Source organism: Penicillium waksmanii (assembly GCF_028829765.1).
Source record: "Penicillium waksmanii strain IBT 27052 chromosome Unknown utg000001l:1.0-4852451.0:1.0-4856178.0, whole genome shotgun sequence".
NCBI classification, from domain to species: Eukaryota; Fungi; Ascomycota; class Eurotiomycetes; order Eurotiales; family Aspergillaceae; genus Penicillium; species Penicillium waksmanii.
Genome location: NW_026643248.1, coordinates 2308614 through 2329479, shown reverse-complemented (window position 1 = coordinate 2329479; position 20866 = coordinate 2308614). Strand labels below are relative to the sequence as shown.

Sequence of the window (20866 nt, the reverse complement as noted above, 5' to 3'; positions counted from 1 at the left end):
GGGAAACACATCAAACCAAACAGGGATATGGGGGGGAGAGGTAGAGATAATCAGCAGAGCAAGAAATGCACCAGTCAACACACATATTAAACGCCACATCCTCTTTACGGCAAGGTCAAATAGAATGCATCATTTTGACGGAAATCATGCCTTGTCGAAAACAAACTGTGGACCATTTCTAGCCCTTCAAAATCTGCAGCAGATGCATCTCTTAGTGTCACACATTGAACAGGTCATCATGTAAATGGGCTTCCAGAAGCGGCAGACTGTACACTCTGAGAGGGCGAATTCCTTAGTCCATTCACAATGATGAGTGCAGTTTCCATCGTCCAAGTTGATAAGTGATGCCGTGACTCCACTTTCTTGCTTAAGGACCAAAATCCATTCAAACATAATCTGGCTGATGATACCGTTTACCTCCATAGCCATGTCGTCTAAGTTGTAACGCCCGCTTCCATGAGCCAACTTGTCATTGAAATATGGACAGAACGGCGCCAGAGGGCCTTCGGCGGTAACAAGTTCCTGGACATTTGCTCGGTCCGCCAGGCCTGCCTTCTTGGCGGATGGTTTGCGATTAACGCTAGGTCCTGTACTAAGATGCTCATTGCAGTCGTAGTATTCATCCGGTGAGGTTTTGCAGTCCGGCTGAGGAGAGGAGACTTGACCAGAACGGGGCTTGTGGCCAGAGTGGTAAGTGGAAGTGCGGAATTGACCGGAGGGGTATTGCCCAGGGATTTCGCTGCCAATAACGCTGCCAATCAACTCATTTATATCCGGTCGAGGAGGAACATCGAGGTATGAGTGTTGAATGGAGTCGAATTGACTGGAGGAGTATTGCCCGGGCATTGTCCACATGGTAGCTCGATCAGTTTCGTTGGCCTGTTTAGTTTCAAAAGACTTTTCTTGAGAATTCTTGGGCCGTGTTTCAAATTCAGGCTGAGTGGAAGCTTGACCATCATTTGACCATGCGTCAAATTCATCAGTCTCCTTGAAAGTTGCATGCTCAGCTTCCATCGCGGGTTCGGCGGCCTGGTTAGTTTCTGAAACGTTATCTTTAGCGTTCTTTGGCCATCTGTTAAAATTGGCCTGCTCGAAAGCTTCATTCTCAGCTTTCGCCTCAGCTGCAGACTCGGCTTCATACTCGGCTTGCATGGCTATGATTTGATCAGCTCGATTCTTGCATATCCCTGCTCCGGTTGAGTAGACCAGGGCCATTCTTTACCTGCATATTCTGCTGCCCATCTCTCTGCCTCTGCCGAGATCCGATCAGACTCTGCCATGGAATCTGCAGAGTTGGGGTCCATGTGCACACTTGAGCCATAGGAGTACATGTAACAGTCCTGTGGGTTCTTCAAGTTGTAGTTAAACTCATCGTTTCTCCAGGGTCTCTGCTCCGAGCTCCAGTTTCGCCAGTCATCCTCGCGGTTGTATCGACGTGGCTGACGTCGGTTATCATTCAAACCGCGGGGGGCGTGTCCGATGGCACGATCATGGTCAAGACGGCGCTGAGTATCGCGGAGAACCTCAGCTGCTTCCGTAATCTTTGGTTGTTGGCACGTATCGCTTTTGGTGCTGGAATGACTTACTTGGCGAAACTTTTCCAGATAACGTTCACCGCACTTGTCAGGATGATACTTCAGGGCCAACCTTTTGTAGGCAGCGTTTATTTCCTGGGTAGTAGCAGTTCGGGGTATGTCCAGGGCTGCATAGAAATCGACCGAGGCCGATTGAACGAACATGCTGCCTGGAGTGAAGAGGAATCCGATAAGACCTGAGAATTTTCGAAAGTTCGCACAAGGTTGTGCCTTTTCAAAGGTTTGATAGGGAGAGAGGTTCTTGTCACTGGGGTCAGTGCGACGAAATAGGATTGTGGAAAAATAGAGACGCAAGTGTGGAGGGGAAGAGAAAGTAAAAGGTGAAGGAAGTAGTAGTCGACTGGCGGGGACAAAAGTAACAGTCCTGGGAAGGAACCCAGCAGCAGCAGTGAATAAACTGGGTGCTACCTTAGGGTAAGGAGTAAAATTGATACGCACCCCTCAAGCCAGTCAACCAGGCGCCAGCCGGTACTAGTAGGTACTGTACCAGACAACGGGCTACAGGGCGATGCAATTCGATGTTACCAGGAATACATATGAAATTGAAATGGATTGACACTGATTTTACACAAACGGAGGGTCGATCTAAATATCAACAAGTCTACACCGAAGGCGACTTCATGCAGTAGAAGGAGGCTTCTACAGGTCGGCAGAGGCGGTGGCACCGGTGATAATCTCAACCAGCTCACCAGTGATAGTGGCTTGACGCTGACGGTTGTAGAGAATCTGGAACCTGGGGAGTTGTTAGTTTCAAGCTTCCTGGGTGTAAAAAGCGGGGGCAACATACTTGTTGATCATATCACCAGCGTTCTTGGAGGCGTTCTCCATGGCGTTGCGACGAGCCTAAGAAAACAAGTTAGCCAAAGAAAAGGCGCCACGGGTAAAAGAGAATTGCTGGGTGAACATACGGAAATCTCGCAGGCATGGCCCTCAGCCATAGCCCAGAAAAGGTTGTTGGCAAGAGCGTACTCGCGGAGACTGGCAAGGGCCTCATCATCGATCTCGAAAGCGGAGATGTTGGCTGAAAAAGAAAAAAATTTAGCCCACATTCTCAAGAAGACAGTCGCGGGTGAGCGCGCAAACTCAACCTACCGGACTGGGTGATAGCCTCCTCAGAGAAAGCCTCAAGGACGGTAGCCTCGTAGCTCTGGGCGTTCAGGAAGCTGTTGTAGATGATCTTGACGCTGCTGTAGTCGGTGGGCAGCAGGCTGATCTGGTCGGCGATGGCCTGGGCATCGGCGAAAGTGGGGATATCCTTGCAGACGTTGGAGAAGCTCAGGAGGATGTTATCCGCGGCGAAACGGGAGAGCTGGGCCTTGGCCTTCTCGCCGAGAATGACGACGTCGGCGTTGGGGTCCTTTGCCAACAGGCGGCGAGTGGCCTTGCTCAGACCGGAGTGAATACCACCGCAAAGACCCTTGTCGGAGCTAGCAACGACGTAAAGAGTCTTCTGGTCCTCCAGAGGCTTGGTCTCGGCCTGCTCGAAAACAGTGTTGGAGGTCTGACCGTAGGCGCGGGACTCATCCATGGCCTTCTGGGCACGGGTAAGACGGGTCGAGGCAACAATCTTCATGGTCTTGGTGATCTTCTCGATGTTCTTGATGGACTTGAGACGGCCCTCGATCTCACGCAGAGTCGCGAAGTTGGCGGCATTGGGCGGGGCGGTGCTTTGGAAGGTCGGGTTAGCAATCGAACGAGTTTCGACTTGTTTCGAGAGATCATTGAGTCCGAGTATGGTGACATGGAGCTGCGTTGACAGTGTTTTTTCCTCCTTTGCGGGTATCGGGATAGAAGGGCCTGGCGCCACGAGCGGGCATCGGAAGAGAGACTTACCGAGCGACGGCAGCGCTGCCAGCCCGAACGGCCGGGCGAACGGCACGAGAGAACATTATAAGGGAGTTGAGAAGGTTAGAGGGGCAGGATAATCTGCGGGAGGAGGAGGAGGAGGGAGGGTCGGGGGGGGGTGCAAGAGATACAAAGACCGCTTTGGCTTGAAGAGGAGGACGGGAAGGTGCGAAGTTGAACTCCTGGCCGGGTGGACGCGCTAAACCCGATTAGGTAGGCATCTACGGTACGCCGTTCCGGCTTCTACCGCAGAATCCATGTAAATCACGTGACTGAGCACTGTACACAGTGCATACTTACACTGCAAAGTCACGTGCACTCGCCCTCTCGCTCTCTGAGGTCAGCCAGCCCCAGTGAAGCCTGGTTTGATTTGGTTTTCCTACATTCCCTTCCTCCTCTGCCGCTTGGCTCTGCGAGTTTCCCTCTTGCTGGTTACTTCTTCCTTCCCTTCCCTCCCTAACTCGGATCTTGTGTGATCTCCCACCCTCTCTCTCTCCCATCTCTTAACATCATTGATGCATCCTCACTTCTTAACATCTTAACTGTCTTGTCATTGGTCAGAATTTCCCTGACTTCATCATCCTTCTACTTCAGGCGGCTCGGTTTGCCCGACTAGGCGCACGAGGACCACTTCCATACTTCGCCCCCAGCCCACTTCGTTCTTTCTCGCGCTTAATTCCTTCCGGAGCTTCAACCGCCATCATGAGTTCGTCGGAGGATGATATTCCGCTCTCGCGCGCGAATGGCCGTGGTAAGCATCTCCCCAATGTCACTCCGCTGGCATATGTACCCCTTCGGCTCTTATTCCTGCTTCGACAATTCACTTCCATCTTAACCGCATGCCATTACCTTATCTTCTTCTCACTTGGGCGCATCATTCACGCGCATTATCTTCCTTTCGTCTCACATCTTGACCACCTCATCAATTTAAGCTAACATGGCGATCCCTACACCCTTAGTTGCTCCTCATTCGGCGAAACCTCCTGCGAAAGCCTCTCCTATCGGAACGAACGGCAACGTTGACCCGGGCGTGTCAATTCGTTTCGGCCCCGTACAAGATAAGGACGTGGATATGGATGATGCAGATGCCCGTAGCCTGAGCAAGCGCAAATCCCGCGCCAGTATCGACAAGAAGAAGACCTACGCTGAGCCGGAAAGCAGCGATGATGATGATCAGCCCTTGGTACGCAGCACCATAGTCGCAAATCTGACCCACAGTCTCCCCTTGCGACCTTGTTGTCGCTCTTGGTTTCGGCGACTGACCATTCGATAGAGCAAACGTCGACGAACTTCAGTGAAGCATGAAGATCCTGAAACCGATGAGGATGTTCCCTTGGCCCTGAACGGACGAAAGCTTCCGAAGGCTTCGGAAACGGCCATTGGTGAGGAGTCTGATTCTGACGCTCCAATTGAGAGGCGACTCTCTGCGCAGAAGAAGAAGATCGAGCAAAAGGCCAAGAAGGACGCTCCGGCCGCGCGCAAATCCGCCGCCCCCGCAAAGGGAGCCAAGCCCGCCGTGAAGAAAGCCAACGGCGTCAAGAAGGAGGCCGCAGATGACAAGGCCGCCATCAAGAAGGTCAAGGCCCAGCCAGCCTCTCCCGCCGTGAAAAAAGGTAAGGGCGCTATCAAGGCTGAAAGCGAGGACCTTGATGAGAAGGAAGGCGAGGAGGATGAATACCGGTGGTGGGAAGATCCAACCAAGGGCGACGGTACCAAGAAATGGACCACCTTGGAGCACAGTGGTGTGGTCTTCCCTCCGGATTACGAGGTGTTGCCGAAGAATGTGAAGATGAGGTACGATGGAGTGCCCATTTCACTGCACCCTGACGCCGAAGAAGTCGCCGGATTCTTCGGAAGCATGCTCAACTCAACTCATAACGTCGAAAACCCTACCTTCCAGAAGAACTTTTTCGGAGATTTCAAGGATATCATCAAAAAGACTGGTGGTGCAAAGGATTCGCAAGGCAATAAGGTCGATATCAAGGAATTCACCAAGTGCGACTTCAAGCCAATCTTCGAATATTATGATGCCAAGCGCCTCGAGAAGAAAAACCTACCCCCTGCTGAAAAGAAACGCTTAAAGGCCGAGAAGGATGAAGAAGAAGCTGCTTTCCAATTCTGTACATGGGATGGCCGCAAGCAGAAAGTTGGCAACTTCCGTGTTGAGCCTCCTTCACTTTTCCGTGGGCGTGGTGAGCACCCCAAAACTGGCCACGTCAAGACTCGCGTCCAGCCTGAACAAATCACCATCAACGTTGGCAAGGAGGCCACTGTTCCCCCGCCTCCGGCTGGGCACAAATGGAAAGAAGTGAAGCATGACCAAGAAGGCACATGGCTAGCCATGTGGCAAGAGAACATCAACGGCAACTACAAGTATGTCATGCTGGCTGCCAATTCCGATGTCAAAGGACAGAGTGACTACAAAAAATTCGAAAAGGCGCGAGAGCTCAAGAAGTATATCGACAAGATTCGCAAGGATTATCAGAAGAACTTGAAAAATGATTTGATGGTCGAGCGCCAAAAGGCCACGGCTGTGTATCTCATCGATCAATTCGCCTTGCGTGCCGGAAACGAAAAAGGTGAAGATGAAGCTGAGACCGTTGGCTGCTGCTCTTTGAAATACGAGAACATCTCGTTGAGGCCCCCAAATACTGTCGTCTTCGACTTCCTTGGTAAGGATAGTATTCGATTCTACGACGAGGTCAAGGTCGATGCACAAGTTTTCAAGAACCTCAAGATCTTCAAGAAGGCACCCAAGAAGGATGGTGACGAGGTTTTTGACCGCTTGACGGTATTTCTACCCTATCTTTCTAATGAAGCCTTGGACAAATTACTAATATGATGGTATTAGACTTCGGCCTTGAACAAACATCTTCAGAACTACATGCCCGGCCTAACCGCCAAGGTCTTCCGTACATACAACGCCTCATACACCATGAGCAGGCTGCTCAAAGAAATCAAGGCCTCCGGTAACATCCCCGAGAAGATCAAGACCTATAACGACGCAAACCGCAAAGTCGCCATTTTGTGTAACCACAAGCGTACCGTGACTGCTGGCCACGCTAGCCAGATGGAGAAGATGAGCGAACGGGTGAGTTCAATTCTGTTGGGTGCTATTGTCACTTCATACTAAATCTTTGTCCTTCACAATAGATCAAGGGACTCCGCTATCAGAAATGGCGTTTGAAGCAGCAGATGCTTGACCTGGAGCCAAGCCTTAAGAAGAAGAAAGGCGCTGCTTTCTTCGAGATTGACGAGGATCTCGACAAGGAATGGATCAAGGAGCATCAGGCTTTCCTGATCGAGGAACAGACCCAGAAGATCAACAAGAAGTTTGAGAAGGACAACGAGAAGCGAGTCGCTGACGGCGAGAAGGAAATGAAGGCCTCTGAATTGAAGGAGCGCCTCGAGGTCGTCAAAGACATGGAAAAGAAGTTCAACAAGGAGAACAAGACCGGCAAGGTTGAGGCTGAAGGTCGTGGGCCAACCGTTGAGAAAATCGAGGCCAACATCACCAAGCTCGATCAACGTGTCGACACCATGTCCATCCAGGCCCAGGATAAGGAGGACAACAAGGAGGTTGCTCTCGGGACCTCGAAGATCGTGAGTGAATCCAAATTGCTGGTCGGTACGAGCACCTACTAACATTTTCACAGAACTATATCGACCCTCGTCTCACCGTCGTCTTCAGCAAGAAGTTCAACGTCCCCATCGAGAAGTTCTTCTCGAAGGCCCTGCGTGAAAAGTTTGAATGGGCTATCAAGTCTGTTGAAGAAGACTGGGAATTTTGATTCTGCCCACACCGACCATAGACTCTGTTGTTGGCATTCATCCGATCAATCTCCGTTTGCACAGTGGGGAATGTCTGAATCTCATTTGCTTTATTTGCTTGTTTCCTTTTTCCCTTTTCCTTTTTTTTTTCAAGTTGGCTTTCTTCAACCATCCTGGGTTCTAGCGAAGGCCAAACCCCGACATTTCTCTTTTTTTACTCTTCTGACCCATCCCATACGGAACGCGCCACGACCAGTCTCGCAAATCCCGAAGAACGAACATTAAAAAACAAAAAAGAACAAAACAAACACTCGCAAAAGTCCCGAAAAAGACGCACCTGCACTGGATACAGTGATTTGATCTTGATCTCGGTTTCGCTCTTCTATAGCCATCGGGATCGTCTCTTGCTTTCCTTGTTCAGTTCATAGAATCTATACAGAAAGATCGCAATGTATTCTATCTACCATTTGTGTTATTCAGCTCTTGTCCACTGTAGTCCACTGTAGTGGGATACTAGGATACTCCAAGGTTGCTGCCATTATGGCTTACCCAGTTTTAATCAGGCTTCCGAGTGCTAGTATGGTAGTACCTCCATGGGTACAAAAGTGTATGCTATGGGGGTGCCTTACCGAGGTCATGTCAGATAGATGGATCTGGAGATATCTTAAGTCTCCTACGGAGTAGATACCTACTATATGTACAACTAACAGGGATACAAACCTTGGAACGTAAGAGCCGCCACCGCATGCAAGGTGGATCATGCAGCGTGACCTGCATGAGATGCATGCAGCGTCCCATGCATGCCACGTTTTTGGGGACCACGAACCGCCTGGGCATAAACCATGAACTACTAGTATGATAAGTGCGAGGCATGCCTAGAAGTGGACTGCCCGGGTTTACACTAGTAGTACTATACCTCAACATTGCTGGGTTCGCCTTCCTCTTCTTCCAAGGGTGTCACCTTCACCTTCCACTTTTCACCTTCACCTTCACCTTGCACCTTCTTTATCCTCTTCTCACCATCATTCCTTCCCAGCCCGACCTAAGTACCTCCCACATCTATCCTCAACTCTATCTTCCCACTTCTATTCTCCCCAGCTCCATCTCTCTCTCTTTCTCTCATCTTTCAAAACCATATCTCGATCGTCAAAACTTCAGACAAACCTCTTTGGCCCTCCTCGTTGATCATCCATGGTGAGTTTCACTTCCCACTCCTTTTATGAAATACTTACTAATAAACCCGAGATGGCGAGCGCTGGCCCGCGCTCTGAGCGCGAGAAAAGCGAGGATCAATTAGCCAATATGGTTGACGATGGATTCTTGACAAAGAAACACCCATACAGCAAATTTCTCGCCTTTCTAGATTTCAAGGATGATCCGGTTTTCAACGCTTTTCGCCGCAAGCTGGAGAGCTTTGCTGAGCAGCATAACTTCAAGTTAACTGATATGGAAGGAGAGGAAATTAATGACTCCAAGACACGAGACGCTTGCGCCCAACGATTTCTCGCCCGGTTCGGAAAAGAGTATTGGGGGGATGAGGTTGAGAAAAGGGAAAAGTACTTGACCACCAACGATGGTCGGGACGACAACTTCCAGTGGCCAAAGGATAAGGACCCGTGAGTAATAGTATCCTATCTTTGCTTTTGCTTCTATTTTTACTGGCATCTTCTCACTAAGGTTCAATTAGAATTACCAAGGCAGTCGTGATACTGCTTTGGAAGATCGCTGGGGGCAAGAGCAGACCCAAACGGGAGTCCATCTCACAACTGGTACGTACCTTCCCATATCCTATCTATCTCTTACCTATCTCCTACCCAGATGGGCCATCTTGTCTTATATACCATACCACTGCTGACCAAATTTAGCCCACAACCACGCGGCCGACGCAGCTGACGCAGCCTGCCCAGCCAGTTCAGCGCAGCACTCAGGCAACCCAGCCAAATGAGCCGAGTCAAACAGGCCAAGCAAGTCAGTCAACCCAACAAAGTCGACCTAAACAACCAACCCAACCAAATCGACCTAGTGAGACAGCTCAGCCAAATCGATTTACTCAGCCAACTCAGGCTGCCCGGGCAGTCCCACGAGCTCACTCTGCGGAACCGGTAACCCCGACTCGAATCAAGAAGGATCTCTCGGCTTCCCCTACCCTTGTCAAGAAAGTCCCTCCGCCTCCTCAGATAGGGAATTTCGTGCCAGCAAAGGAAAACACTTCACCAAGCGGAAAGCAAGCTCATCGCAACTCCATGTCTTCATCGTCAAACTCTCGTGATCAGGTTCAGGCTCAAGCTCAAGCTCCGGCTCCAGCTCAGGCTCCAATTCCGGCTCAGGTTCGGCCCAAGCTAGCTTCAAAGCCCGGTATGGTCGAATGAATCCTCTCGGGTAGTCTTTAATTTATACTAACCATGCTTTGAAAATAGTGAAGATTGCCTTTCCCGAAAACCCTGGCGCTCATGACCAGCGAACATACTTTTTAGTCCGGGAAGAACGGTCCCCGGCGAAAGCACGGTCCATTCCGTGGCAGATGTTCAAGACTAGTTCGGAGCTGATAGATCGTATGGTCTCCGAGCTGGCCCATGGGGACGACCCCAGTGAGTGGCAGCTGCACTACGAGCTTAATCAGTCCCGATACTCATATGCAGTCGTCCATCTCGTATGGTCGGACTTGAAATTTGTGATTCGTCGAGGCAATGACTGGGACCTGCAAGAGCTGGTGCGACATGTTGGGTGTGGTTGGCACGCCGATGACCAGGGCAAAATTTCTGCGGCGGAATTTCGTATTGAGGTGACCTTGAAGGAGTAGAGGAACCGAGGAACCCTACCTAGGGTCGGAGGGATCAGGGGATAACAGAGTGGAACTACAAGATGTTTCAGGGAAAGTGTCAGGTTTGATGCGATGAACTTAGTACATAGTGCATACTTGGTATCAATCTCAATCTCAATCTCAATCTCAATATCAATCAATATCAATCAATCAAGCTTTCCTTCACAAACCCCGGAAATCTCAAGTTTGGGTCCCGGCGATCTTCCAGCCCAGAACCATGGGGCAGCAACCAAGGGGGACCACGACGTCACTCCATGCTGGACGAATTGTAAATCTTGCTCCACTGGAGGTTCCACTTAAATGCGCGACTATAGATCAACGGCGTCGTTAGGTGGAGGGGCTAAACCAGACTAAAAAGGGGGAGGGGGTCACAAAGCGCATTTTGCGATCTTCCCGAATTTTCTAGCGATGGCACTGAGTGGACGAGTGGACCACCGGGAGGTTCGCCCCGTGTGAGTCGGGAGTCTCGCACTTTAGTCTTTTCCCTTCCCCCTCCTTTTCTCTCCTCAATCAGTCCTTCTTTCTCTGCGTTATTCGCCCCCTTTTGTGTCCTTGTTGTCTCATCATGGACGCCAATAAGCCTGCCGTTTTGATCATCGGTGGTCTCGGTGTGTATCCCCCCGATTTCAACCTTCCGATTTCCGATTTCCGATTTCCGATTTCCCCGCCTCCTGAAAGATCCAAAGCTGACTGTGTCCCCTCCCAGGTTTTATCGGTCGCCATCTTGCTCTTCACATCCACGAGAACAATTTGGCTTCGGAGGTTCGATTAGTCGACAAGGTTCTCCCACAGTTGGCCTGGTTGGCCCCCGAATTTGACGAGGCATGCTCGAAGGAAAAGTTCGTGCAAGCGGACGCCAGCCGCGAACGTAAGTGGCGCACGATTTACCCAGCTCCAAACAAATATCACCAAAGATCACTGAGGGGTTTCAAATCCCGAAAACATGAGAATTATTTTCATTTTACCATATATATGTATATGACAAAAAGATCCCATCACTAACAACACTCCTACCGCAGAGCACCTACCACGTATCTTTGATCGATCCAACGGCGAACAATTCGACTATGTGATCAACTGTGGCGGCGAAACACGACACTCCCAGCCCGACGATGTATACGAAGCGCGCAGCTGCAATCTGAGCATTACCCTGGGCAAGGAAGTCGCCAAGCGAGGCATCAAGTCCTACGTCGAGTGCTCGACCGCACACGTCTACAAGAGCGGATCCTCGCCGCGCAAGGAACACGATAAACTGGTGCCGTGGCACAAGCTGGCCAAATGGAAGCTCAAGGCCGCGGAAGAGCTGCTGAAGATCGACGGCCTGAACTACTGTGCCCTGCGATTGCCGCACGTCTATGGCGAATATAACTCCGGCTACTTCGCCATGGCGCTGTGTCTGGCCCGCGTGTATCTCGAAATGGGTCAGGATCTCGAGCTTCTCTACACCAAGGATCTCAAGGTGAACACGCTGCACGTCAAGGATGCTGCGAGTGCCCTGTTTCACGCTGCCGAGTGGCGGGCCGGACGAACAGCTTCGTCGGAGGGAACTCCGGCAATGTTCAAGGATAGTTCCGTTGCCTGGGCGTTCAATGTTGTCGATCATAACGATACCCAGCAGGAGCACGTTGCCAATGCCCTGTCCGAGGTTTTTGGCCTCAAGGTCTCGTTCATTGGATCCCTTGTCTCGCAGCTGGCTAAGATGAACCTGGATGATGTTGTCGACGACATGAATGAGGTTAGTCTGCAGGAGTGGGCTGAACTGATCGAGAAGAGCAAGATCGTGCGCCCGGGCCCCATTGGTCCCTTCCTGGAGCGTGATGTCCTCAAGGATCAGGATATGTCTATTGACGGCTCACTGTTCGAGTCTACCACGGGTTGGAAGCCCAAGTACGAGCGCTTCAACGCCGACAGTGTTCGCACCATGGTCGAGAGCTACAAGCGCATGGGCTGGTGGCCATAAAGCCTCCCCGGCCTAGTTGTCGCTGGCCTATTTTCGTTGGTTTTCGATCTCGCATGAACAATTTTACGGTCTAATATTGTTGAAAGAATTTCCCGATGTTCGACATCACTTTGCGGTCACACTTTGTGTCTGCAAAGTGAAGGAAGCATTTGAGCCTCGCTCCTCGCCATGAATCTTTTGATTGATGATTTCCTTCGTCTCCTCTTCCCCCCCAAGATACCTCTTCTTCTCCCGGGCCTTCTCCTCCCCCCACCCTCCATCTTCGTCAAAAGTCGAACCAGATACAATCCAGTTTCGCGCTTGCTGGGCCTGCCGTTGTACTGTAATACCCTTTCTCTCTGGTCGGGATTTTGTTCTCTTTTTTATGGCCCTTTTCCCTTTCCCTTTCTCCTTTTACATCTTTTTTTATACTTCTTGCATATATCCTGTTGAATCATTCTTTTTCTCAAGTTCTCATTGACACAACCTTGGTCTTCAACTGTCCCAGTCGCTTGACCAATTCTGCATTTGCATATTGAGCCTTCCACTTTCTTTTCTACATCACGTCTTCCCACCACATAGCATCATCATATGTCGGGCATATATCCCTTTGAACTGCAATTAGTTTAGACATCGATTGGAGAAATGAAAACTATTTTTTTTCGGTCAAAATTTGAACCTTTACGTTTGTGATGCACAGCATTTATCTTCTGCTTGTTGAGGTCATATTGTAACTTGAAGCATTCTTGGATTTAAGTGGCAAAGCTATGCAGATAATAGTACCAAGAACTTGTAACAAACTTGAAGTGAATACAAAACTTAGGTCCGCCCGCGATGTAACTATACTTTTACGCGGCTTGAGGTTGGAATCGGTAATACAGGCAAAATTAAACACTGGTATACTACTTTCTTCATGATGCACCTAGGTATTTCAGCGAGTTCTTCAGTTCCTTCACTGCCGTGTCGACATCGTCGAATGTCAGCGCAGATACTGCCCAGCGAGCGTGCTTCTGCGCCTGGGTGATAGAGTTGTCATCTATCGAATGCGAGGGTTGGCTCGGAGCAGCGGGTGCAGGTGCAGGTGCTGGTGCTGGAGGAGCAGGCGCCCGCGCTGGGGGAACAGATGGCGACGCTGCCGGGGGTGGGATGTAAGCACTGGCGCTTGTAGGATCATAGAATGAAGCCGGGTCTGGAGCAGGGACGGAGGGGGTATCGGCCGGTGGCGGGAATGACTGGAAGGCATTTGAATTCCGCGAAACATGAGAGACAGGCGCGTTCGTAGAACCCGGTGTATCTGGTAGCTTTGGGAAAGAGCTCGAGCCACCTATCGTAGCGGGAGTTGATGGAAGCTCGAGACCTCCCGATTGCGGGTCATCGATGTCCATCTTCTGCGTTGTGGGAGAACCTGGCGCATTACTTGGGACGGAAGGAATATCAGGAAGAGAAGACTCTTGCGGGCGTGGCATCGAGGAAGTTCGGGATGGGTGTAGTGACTCGTCCAGAGATGATTGAAGGGCCATCTGGCGCCCGAGACGATCAGCTTCATCGGGGACTTCCTCGACGGAGGCCTGTCTTGGCTTGGAGGCCTGCTCCGCCACACCTTCGTCGAATGCTTGGACATCGGGGTCGGCCACGGTGGCTTCATTTTCTTCTTCTTGCTGTGGGGTGGGGTTCGAGGCATTGGGGTCCTCGCCGGCTTTGATCGCTTTCACGATTCGAATCGCGTGGTACTTGGCGAACTTGATTCTCCCCCGCAATCTCCGAGTCCAGTTCTCCCCATACCTGGCAGAGCTCGAGGAATATCGCAGCCGCCTGGAATGTATCCGCTGTTTGTCTAGAAGCACCATGTCAATGTCTGGTTCTAAGATAAATAGCCACCAACGTAGAACGCACTTGGTAACTTTGTTGGCGGTCATGGCCGCCTCTGCGCGGTTGAACACCTCGAGTCCAAATTGTTCGACATATGCACTGGCAGCAACCTCATCCGTGACAGTTTCATTCTCTTGATTATCGCTTTTGAACTGTTTGCCATTTCTAGAGTCAATAACCGGCTCCCCACAACTACATCACCAGCTTAGGTGGGGGAGGCAGGACAACGAACCTGTTCCAACTTTTCCACCAGATCGGTTGTATAAAGTTTGACCTCATCATCTGAATTATGAAGGCCTCTCTCGATTATTTGGTTCACAATATGAAAGTTGCCTATTGCATTGGGGATGCGGTCAGCTCAAATGTCCCATGGCGGGGGGCATAAACACTCGACTCACACCAGTAGGCCACGACTGGCTTGGCCTTTTCAATCTGCGCTGCCCTGAGGGCAAACCGCCCGATATCAGCAGTTCTCAGCGAAGCGGGGATATTATTCGCCATGATGGAGGGGTTGAAGCCAAAAAGAAGAGGAGAAGCTCTGGGCAGATGACGTTTGGAGCTCGGAGAACCCACCGCCCGTGCGGAGACGGAGACCCGCGCCAGGCGGCCATACAAACTAGCGTGCTTCTGGCTATGTACAGTACACTTGTGTCTGTTTGATATGACGATTCCAGGTTGAGTACGATCTTTAAATAGTAGTAGTGTCTAGAAGATACAGTAATTGACGTATTCACCATTTTGTTTATTAAATACAGCAGCCCATTACACGTGATATATCTCTGCCGCAGTAGCTGCCATTTCGCATCATCTCTCAGTCAGAGTTGAACTACTCCGAAGACCACTACGCCTCGGCCTCGTCACCATGGGTTTCTCAACCTTCTTCTTTTTAACAATATCCTCACCAGATACCTTCCCCTTCTCGGACTTTGTTGAAGATGACTTTGTTACCGTGAGTCGCTCCCCCTTTGCAAGCATCGCCACCAACGTCGCGATCTTCTTACTTCGCGCCGTTGGGGACGATGTTTGAATGCGCCACAGTACTGAATACCGATCACTCTTATTCAACGATTCAAAGAAAGCCTCCGCTGTCGAATTTTCCTTTAGAATCGTAGCGAAATCATCAGGGATAGTTATAGTCGCAGGTCCAGCATAAGCACGCTCCCAGCGCCCATCAGCCTTCGCAGCCTCCACGGCAGTCAAACCAGCAGGGCGCATTCGACCCATTTCAATCAGTCGACTGATCGTATTCACATTCTTCTGGGACCAAATACTCTTCGCCCGACGCGGCGTGTATCGTACAAGCCACCAGTCCTTATCAAATCCGTTGGCGCGTCCGTCAATCCAGCCGAAGCATAGTGCTGTTTCTACAGCTTCTGCGGTGGATACTGACTGGATGCCTGATGCCTTTTTGGCGAGTTTGAGATAAAAGCCTGGGGCTGTTAGATGTTCTCGCTCGAGAAATTCTTCCAGGGCTTGGGCTGCGGGGAAGGCGTGTGTTGGAAGATCGGAAGGGGGTGGTTTCAATGACATGGATGGGGTTGAGGTGGAGAAATGCGAGTGTCTAGATATGTAATGAAACAGACCAGATGTCCTGGACGCATAAATCAATCGTAGGTTCCAAGGTTTGAAGACGTTCATGTTGGTTAGAAAGTGGTCGTGGTGATCCCTGCCACCAGATCGGCGATGACACTAGGACAGAAGAGGAAACCGAGACATATAACCTCTCTTGAGGCGAAAATAAACTTGAATATTCAAACATTCGTCTTCCTTTGCTTTTGCAAGACCTCAAAAAGAAAAAAATATCAAAAAAAAATCTATTGGTACTATTGGCTAAACCATCACTGGTTTAATCTTCAGAAGATTCTGCACAATCTCGCTTTGTAAAACCTTGAATGCTAGTACTATGACCACTCAGTATGCCAGCATGCCCAGGTGAGGCATGCAGATACCATATTGTAGATGAACCGTGCTCATGGATCCTCGACAATCCACCCCCCCTACATCAACCCGCTCCTCTGACAACACTTCCACTTCAAAATGATCCTCAACTTGTCCTCCCGGGCCTCCAACCCGCTCAATAACAATCCACACCTGGTTTTGAAATTCTAGACTCGGGGATAAATCAAAGTCTTCAACTCGCACTCCTGATGCAGCATCGCAATAGCTTCCATCTTCTGAAGCAGCCAGGATTTCTTTATATGGGCCCTGACCGAGCTCCACAGTCATCAATACCGGCGACGGCGCAACGGAACGAGATCCAATCTTCGATAGTTTATTTCTCGCAACGAGCTTGAGTCGGGTTAAACGAGATGTCTGCAGAGAAGCCATCATCCTATCTTTCCCGGGGTGGAGAACGCCAACGTCAGATAAGGCCACTCGACGACCGGCAGATTCGGAAGCTAAGGACTGCACGGTGCAGGGTATGTCAGATGAGATCCATAGAGTGAAACGACCAATCTGGTCTGGTGCGAAGGTCGAGCACACGAGGGTGTATACCCCCTTCCCAAGGGACTTGGTCTCGGCCAGAGCACACCCGCGACGGTAGTCACCACTGTCGGCTATGATATCTCGATTGCGCACTCTCGAAACGCGCTGGCCATTTGACCAGAAAATCTTCACGTGGATTGCGAGTTCGGCTTCGTCTGATTCTAGGAGGATAGATATGTCCGTCTTTTCGGATACCTTCAAGCTAAATTGAGGGTTGAATGAGTACCGAGCTGACTCTGCGTTTCCACCGGCTGTCAAGGAAGTCCAGGAACCGACTGCCTTGCTTAGGCACATGTACTTGTCTCGGGACGGCGCTAGAGATACAAAATGAGTTGAGAAAGCGGACAGAGTGAAGTTTTGAGTCGAGGAAGGCAGCGATTGCTCCGAGATCACAGCAGTATATGTTGTCTTTGGCGGCATCTCGAGTCTCATCAGTGTGTTTGGAGAGTCGACATACGGTCCCCGATGAAGTGCCCCGTCAGTGAGAGATACACGTTTGCCGTCAGCCTGGAAAATGTAAATACTAATGAAGCCCAATTCCCCGTCTTTAGGATCGGTGTCTTTCATGAAGTGATGGTGGTCGGTTTTGAAATGTTTGCCAAGGAGGAGCCACACGGTGCCCCCCAGACTCGCTGTAGACGGAGAATTGGGGGTTTTTGACGAAACATCCAGAAATGACACGCCCATGGGAAAGATCCCATGTAAAGTGAATATCCTGTCGATGTTTGAACAGCCCAGGGTTCCAGTTCAGATAGAGATTTTCGAAGTTCTGTAGGACTTCTTCACAATCCATCCAGAATGTCCCTGGCGATAGAGGAGACGGTAGATGATCTAGACTGGCCCGCATGCTTGCAGGCTCCGCACCAGCCCATGGATTCTTCAAGAGGAACTGGCGACGCCCTTGGGCCTCCTTCATGTCCAGAATCGCATAGTCATGCTCGCTCACCAACCCCAGGCCTTGCTGTTCCAGCTCAGTTAATCTTCCAGTGCCAATAGTCAGCACCACATCGCCATATGAAAATGCCTTGAACAAGCGGCCCCAGATCTCGTCCGACGTGGCATCTTCGTTATGCAAAAAGACTTGCTCGGGAATCCAACCGGTCAGCACCCACAAGTCGGTCCCTGAATTGCTTCCGGGGAAATCATAACCACCGCGCACTTTCAGGTAAGCTTTTTCGACAAGCGCAGGCCATAGGAAATTGGGGTTCTTCCGGTCGATCACATGAAGCGACCGGGATGTTTTGGAGGATGGCAAGCGGTCATCTATGACTACTTTTCTAAACGAGCCATTAAAATAGAATGAGAAGATGTATTTCCCAGTGGGTGAAAGAGTCGGGCTGGTAGGATCTCCTTCGCAGGGGTACATGGCGGGGGACGCATGCTAATTTAGTTAGATCAGGTCAGGACAAGTAGGGAGAGAATTGGATTCTTACCTTCCCTAGCCCCCGTTCTGATCGGGAGGTGGTAGCGCATAGGCTAGCAACCACAGAACAATCTGTGAGTACATCTTGTACTAGATCGGTCATCCCTGTCACCGACATGACCGGCTCAGCGCCATTGAGTTGCTCACTGGCAAGCAGGAGATCTGCAGGTCTTTTCCAACCGGCAAATATATCGCGTTGACATTGTGAGAGGTGCAAGTCTGGTGTGTCCCTAGATCCGGTCAGCTGGCGAAATCGTCACCCTTTTGTTAAGACATTTGACACATACGTAAAGTGGACATTTTCGTCATATGCTACGAATTCTGTCGGAGCCGGTGGGCGGCTCCATGGTGGGAAGATAAAGCCATTGAGCTTTGCACCTTCAAGAATAATAATTTCTTCACGGGTGGTGAGCTTTCGCGTGGATGTGGGGAGCCGCAATTTAGGTGTAGCAGCTTTTGGTTGGGCGGCTGATCGCCAGTCGGTAGCGGATTTGATCGCTTCGGCTCGAGTTATGAGTTCCTTGCATTTGGAATCTAAGTTCTTTTTGTCATTGGGGGATGCAAGGCGCAAGGCCCTCATGTAGTGCTCAGCGGCATCGATGGCGGCCGCGAGTGCCGCCTTTTGTGAGGTCGCGGCGGTGATGGCTTCTTCGGCTCGCTAACTGCCGATTAGCTTCTCCGGGGGTTATCAGATCCTGGGGGAAGGAGAGAGGGGCGAGACAGAAGAGAGGACAATGGGACCTACCTGTGCCTGAGATGGAAGTGATGGTGACGAAGAAGACGAAGAAGATGTTGGGATGGACCCATCGGGTCTAGCCATAGCTTGTAGAGGCTCTTTCGATCTTCGTCAGGGAAATCCGATCGTCGTACGTCCAAACAGCTCGACGATGCGCCCCGCAATAGACTTCGGGAGACGGCCTGACCTGACAGGCATCGACCTCCACGCCAGCAGTAGACCTCCGAATCGGGATTTAGTGGGCTTCAGCTTCTCGGAATAACAAGTGACCTGCGTGCTTGTCTGGTTCCGAACAAATCTTGTGTTGTCCGAGCTCGTGGGTGTTGTTGGCGGCTGGTGTGAATTCCCATTGGAGGTTCAACGTTCAGCCCGCGGCCGAGTGGACCTCGGTTCGTTTCGTCACCGCCGCGCCGAGGTGCTTTTTGCCTGTGGTATTTCCGGTTATCCAGCTCGGTCGTGCTCTTGTCGGGTGACATCGGTTACTATGACCTCGCTGTCGATTCGTCCACTACTATCATCTGTATCTTCCTGATCGGCTTGCTTCGTTTCCCTGCTCTCTCTCCAGTCAGCTCTGTCATCTCCGTCTTCGGAGTAACTGTCATCTAGAGGGCCCCGCTCCGATTTCCCCTTTCATACACTTTCGCCGTCTTTTTTTCCCTTTCCTTTCCTTTCCTCTGTTCGTTGCAGTGTGATCGGGCTTTCGTTCTTCCAATACAGATCATGGCTGGTCAATCAAAGCCTGTTCTCTCCCCATGGGGCAGCGCAGTTGCAGGCGCAACAGGCGCAGTCCTAGCCAATGCTATGGTATACCCACTTGATCTGTGAGAGATCCCACCACAAACGCAAAATTTCCTACCACCTCGAAGAAAACCCCCACTAACTATATAATCCCTCAAATAGGGTCAAGACGAAATTGCAGGTTCAAGTCAAGTCCGACGGGGCGGAGAAGCATGAGGGAGTTGAGGTCTACGAATCTACCATCGATGCGATCACCAAAATCACCGAGAAAGAGGGCATCAGCGGGCTATACTCTGGAATTGCCGGTTCTTTGCTAGGAGTCGCCTCGACCAACTTCGCGTACTTCTACTGGTACAGCATTGTTCGAACTCTTTACATGTCCTCCACCAAAACCCCCAAGCCTCCCGGAACTGCGATCGAATTGTCGCTGGGTGCTGTTGCTGGTGCCGTAGCCCAGATCTTCACCATCCCCGTCTCGGTCGTTACTACGCGCCAGCAGACACAGCCTAAGGAAGAGAAGAAGGGTCTTGTCGAGACAGCCCGAGAGGTGGTGGATAGCGAGGACGGCTGGTCCGGCCTGTGGCGCGGCTTGAAGGCCAGTTTGATTCTGGTTGTCAACCCAGCCATTACCTACGGTGCCTATCAGCGTCTCAAGGAAGTTTTCTTCCCAGGAAAGAATAACCTGAAGCCCTGGGAGGCGTTCTGTAAGTGATTCGGTCTTTTTCTTTTGCTTATTTAGCCTGCTAGCACACTATACTAATACCAATCATAGTCCTTGGCGCCATGTCTAAGGCACTCGCTACCATTGCCACTCAGCCTTTGATTGTTGCTAAGGTTGGCCTGCAATCTCGTCCACCCCCAGCTCGGAAGGGCAAGCCCTTCAAGACATTCGGCGAAGTTATGAAGTTTATTGTTGATAACGAGGGCCCCTTGGCTCTCTTCAAGGGCATTGGGCCACAGATTACAAAGGGTCTGTTGGTTCAAGGTCTGCTAATGATGACCAAGGAGAGGTATGCCAAATCACCCTATCTATCTTCAGTTGCGGTCGCTAACTTTCTTCCCAGAATGGAAATTCTCTTCATTGTCTTATTTGCTTATCTCACCAAGCTTAGGAAATCGAAGCTGCAGAAGGCTGCCGGTGCAGTTGCTGAGCAGGCTAAGACTAGCTTGCCTGCTACTTTGAAATAGGCTGCCCTGTCTCAAAACCCGGTGCCTTTCTTCTAATCTTCTGCGCCTTCAGGAACCCTTCTTCTTTTTTGTGTCTATACGGCGTGTCGGCTTCTCCTTTCTCATGCGATTCTCCTTGCGCCAGTCTAGATTCCTTTCGGCTTTCGAACAGATGCCTGGTACTGTAGAAACATTTCGTTTCTGGCCAGATTAGCGTCGATAGATTTGTACATAAACAGTCGATTTTGCAGTCATTTTCAAGTCTATCATGATCAATACCTCCTTGAAAGAAAAAAAATTCTATCATTATCATCCTGTTCAAGATAACATCAAAAGTTCTGTTACTTGGATGTGCAATAGCAGTACGTAATTTGCGCCATTGCTATAGACCGAGCGGCACATTACGTTTCTCGGCAACGGTTGTTCCGCGGGATTGAAGCGCTCCCGCCACGGCGATCACCGACCTTCCCCATCA

The 20866-nt window shown here is 50.6% G+C and overlaps 9 protein-coding genes across 9 annotated transcripts; 4 read left to right on the top strand and 5 right to left on the bottom strand.

Annotated features, from left to right (window-relative positions):
* Positions 1–186: 186 nt before the first annotated feature.
* On the bottom strand, positions 187–1739 carry N7481_000842 (uncharacterized protein; the record flags this gene model as incomplete). Its single annotated transcript, XM_057260061.1, has 3 exons — positions 187–1154; positions 1223–1541; positions 1587–1739. 3 exons carry the CDS (start codon positions 1737–1739, stop codon positions 187–189), a joined length of 1440 nt encoding a protein of 479 aa, XP_057127893.1.
* Positions 1740–2234: 495 nt separating this feature from the next.
* On the bottom strand, positions 2235–3484 carry N7481_000841 (F1F0 ATP synthase subunit gamma; the record flags this gene model as incomplete). Its single annotated transcript, XM_057260060.1, has 5 exons — positions 2235–2328; positions 2383–2438; positions 2504–2616; positions 2688–3262; positions 3429–3484. The coding sequence occupies 5 exons, from the start codon at positions 3482–3484 to the stop codon at positions 2235–2237; spliced, it is 894 nt and encodes a 297-aa protein (XP_057127892.1).
* Positions 3485–4142: 658 nt separating this feature from the next.
* N7481_000840 (DNA topoisomerase 1) lies at positions 4143–7231 on the top strand (the record flags this gene model as incomplete). The annotated part of the gene is made up of 6 exons (XM_057260059.1): positions 4143–4191; positions 4400–4623; positions 4714–6231; positions 6292–6531; positions 6594–7043; positions 7097–7231. 6 exons carry the CDS (start codon positions 4143–4145, stop codon positions 7229–7231), a joined length of 2616 nt encoding a protein of 871 aa, XP_057127891.1.
* A 1171-nt stretch (positions 7232–8402) lies between these two features.
* N7481_000839 (uncharacterized protein) lies at positions 8403–10011 on the top strand (the record flags this gene model as incomplete). Its single annotated transcript, XM_057260058.1, has 5 exons — positions 8403–8405; positions 8457–8827; positions 8899–8980; positions 9077–9476; positions 9629–10011. 5 exons carry the CDS (start codon positions 8403–8405, stop codon positions 10009–10011), a joined length of 1239 nt encoding a protein of 412 aa, XP_057127890.1.
* Positions 10012–10597: 586 nt separating this feature from the next.
* Positions 10598–11992, top strand: N7481_000838 (NAD-dependent epimerase/dehydratase family protein; the record flags this gene model as incomplete). Its single annotated transcript, XM_057260057.1, has 3 exons — positions 10598–10640; positions 10739–10900; positions 11052–11992. 3 exons carry the CDS (start codon positions 10598–10600, stop codon positions 11990–11992), a joined length of 1146 nt encoding a protein of 381 aa, XP_057127889.1.
* An 890-nt stretch (positions 11993–12882) lies between these two features.
* Positions 12883–14341, bottom strand: N7481_000837 (uncharacterized protein; the record flags this gene model as incomplete). The annotated part of the gene is made up of 3 exons (XM_057260056.1): positions 12883–13992; positions 14073–14173; positions 14239–14341. The coding sequence occupies 3 exons, from the start codon at positions 14339–14341 to the stop codon at positions 12883–12885; spliced, it is 1314 nt and encodes a 437-aa protein (XP_057127888.1).
* Positions 14342–14644: 303 nt separating this feature from the next.
* On the bottom strand, positions 14645–15478 carry N7481_000836 (YdeI/OmpD-associated family protein; the record flags this gene model as incomplete). Its single annotated transcript, XM_057260055.1, has 1 exon — positions 14645–15478. The coding sequence occupies one exon, from the start codon at positions 15476–15478 to the stop codon at positions 14645–14647; it is 834 nt and encodes a 277-aa protein (XP_057127887.1).
* Positions 15479–15751: 273 nt separating this feature from the next.
* On the bottom strand, positions 15752–18408 carry N7481_000835 (calpain-like protease PalBory; the record flags this gene model as incomplete). The annotated part of the gene is made up of 4 exons (XM_057260054.1): positions 15752–16959; positions 17009–17708; positions 17761–17980; positions 18038–18408. Coding segments are annotated over 4 exons (2499 nt in total), but the record flags the coding sequence as incomplete, so codon positions are not given.
* A 798-nt stretch (positions 18409–19206) lies between these two features.
* On the top strand, positions 19207–20412 carry N7481_000834 (putative peroxisomal carrier protein; the record flags this gene model as incomplete). The annotated part of the gene is made up of 3 exons (XM_057260053.1): positions 19207–19307; positions 19387–19928; positions 19997–20412. The coding sequence occupies 3 exons, from the start codon at positions 19207–19209 to the stop codon at positions 20410–20412; spliced, it is 1059 nt and encodes a 352-aa protein (XP_057127885.1).
* Between the last annotated feature and the right edge of the window lie 454 nt (positions 20413–20866).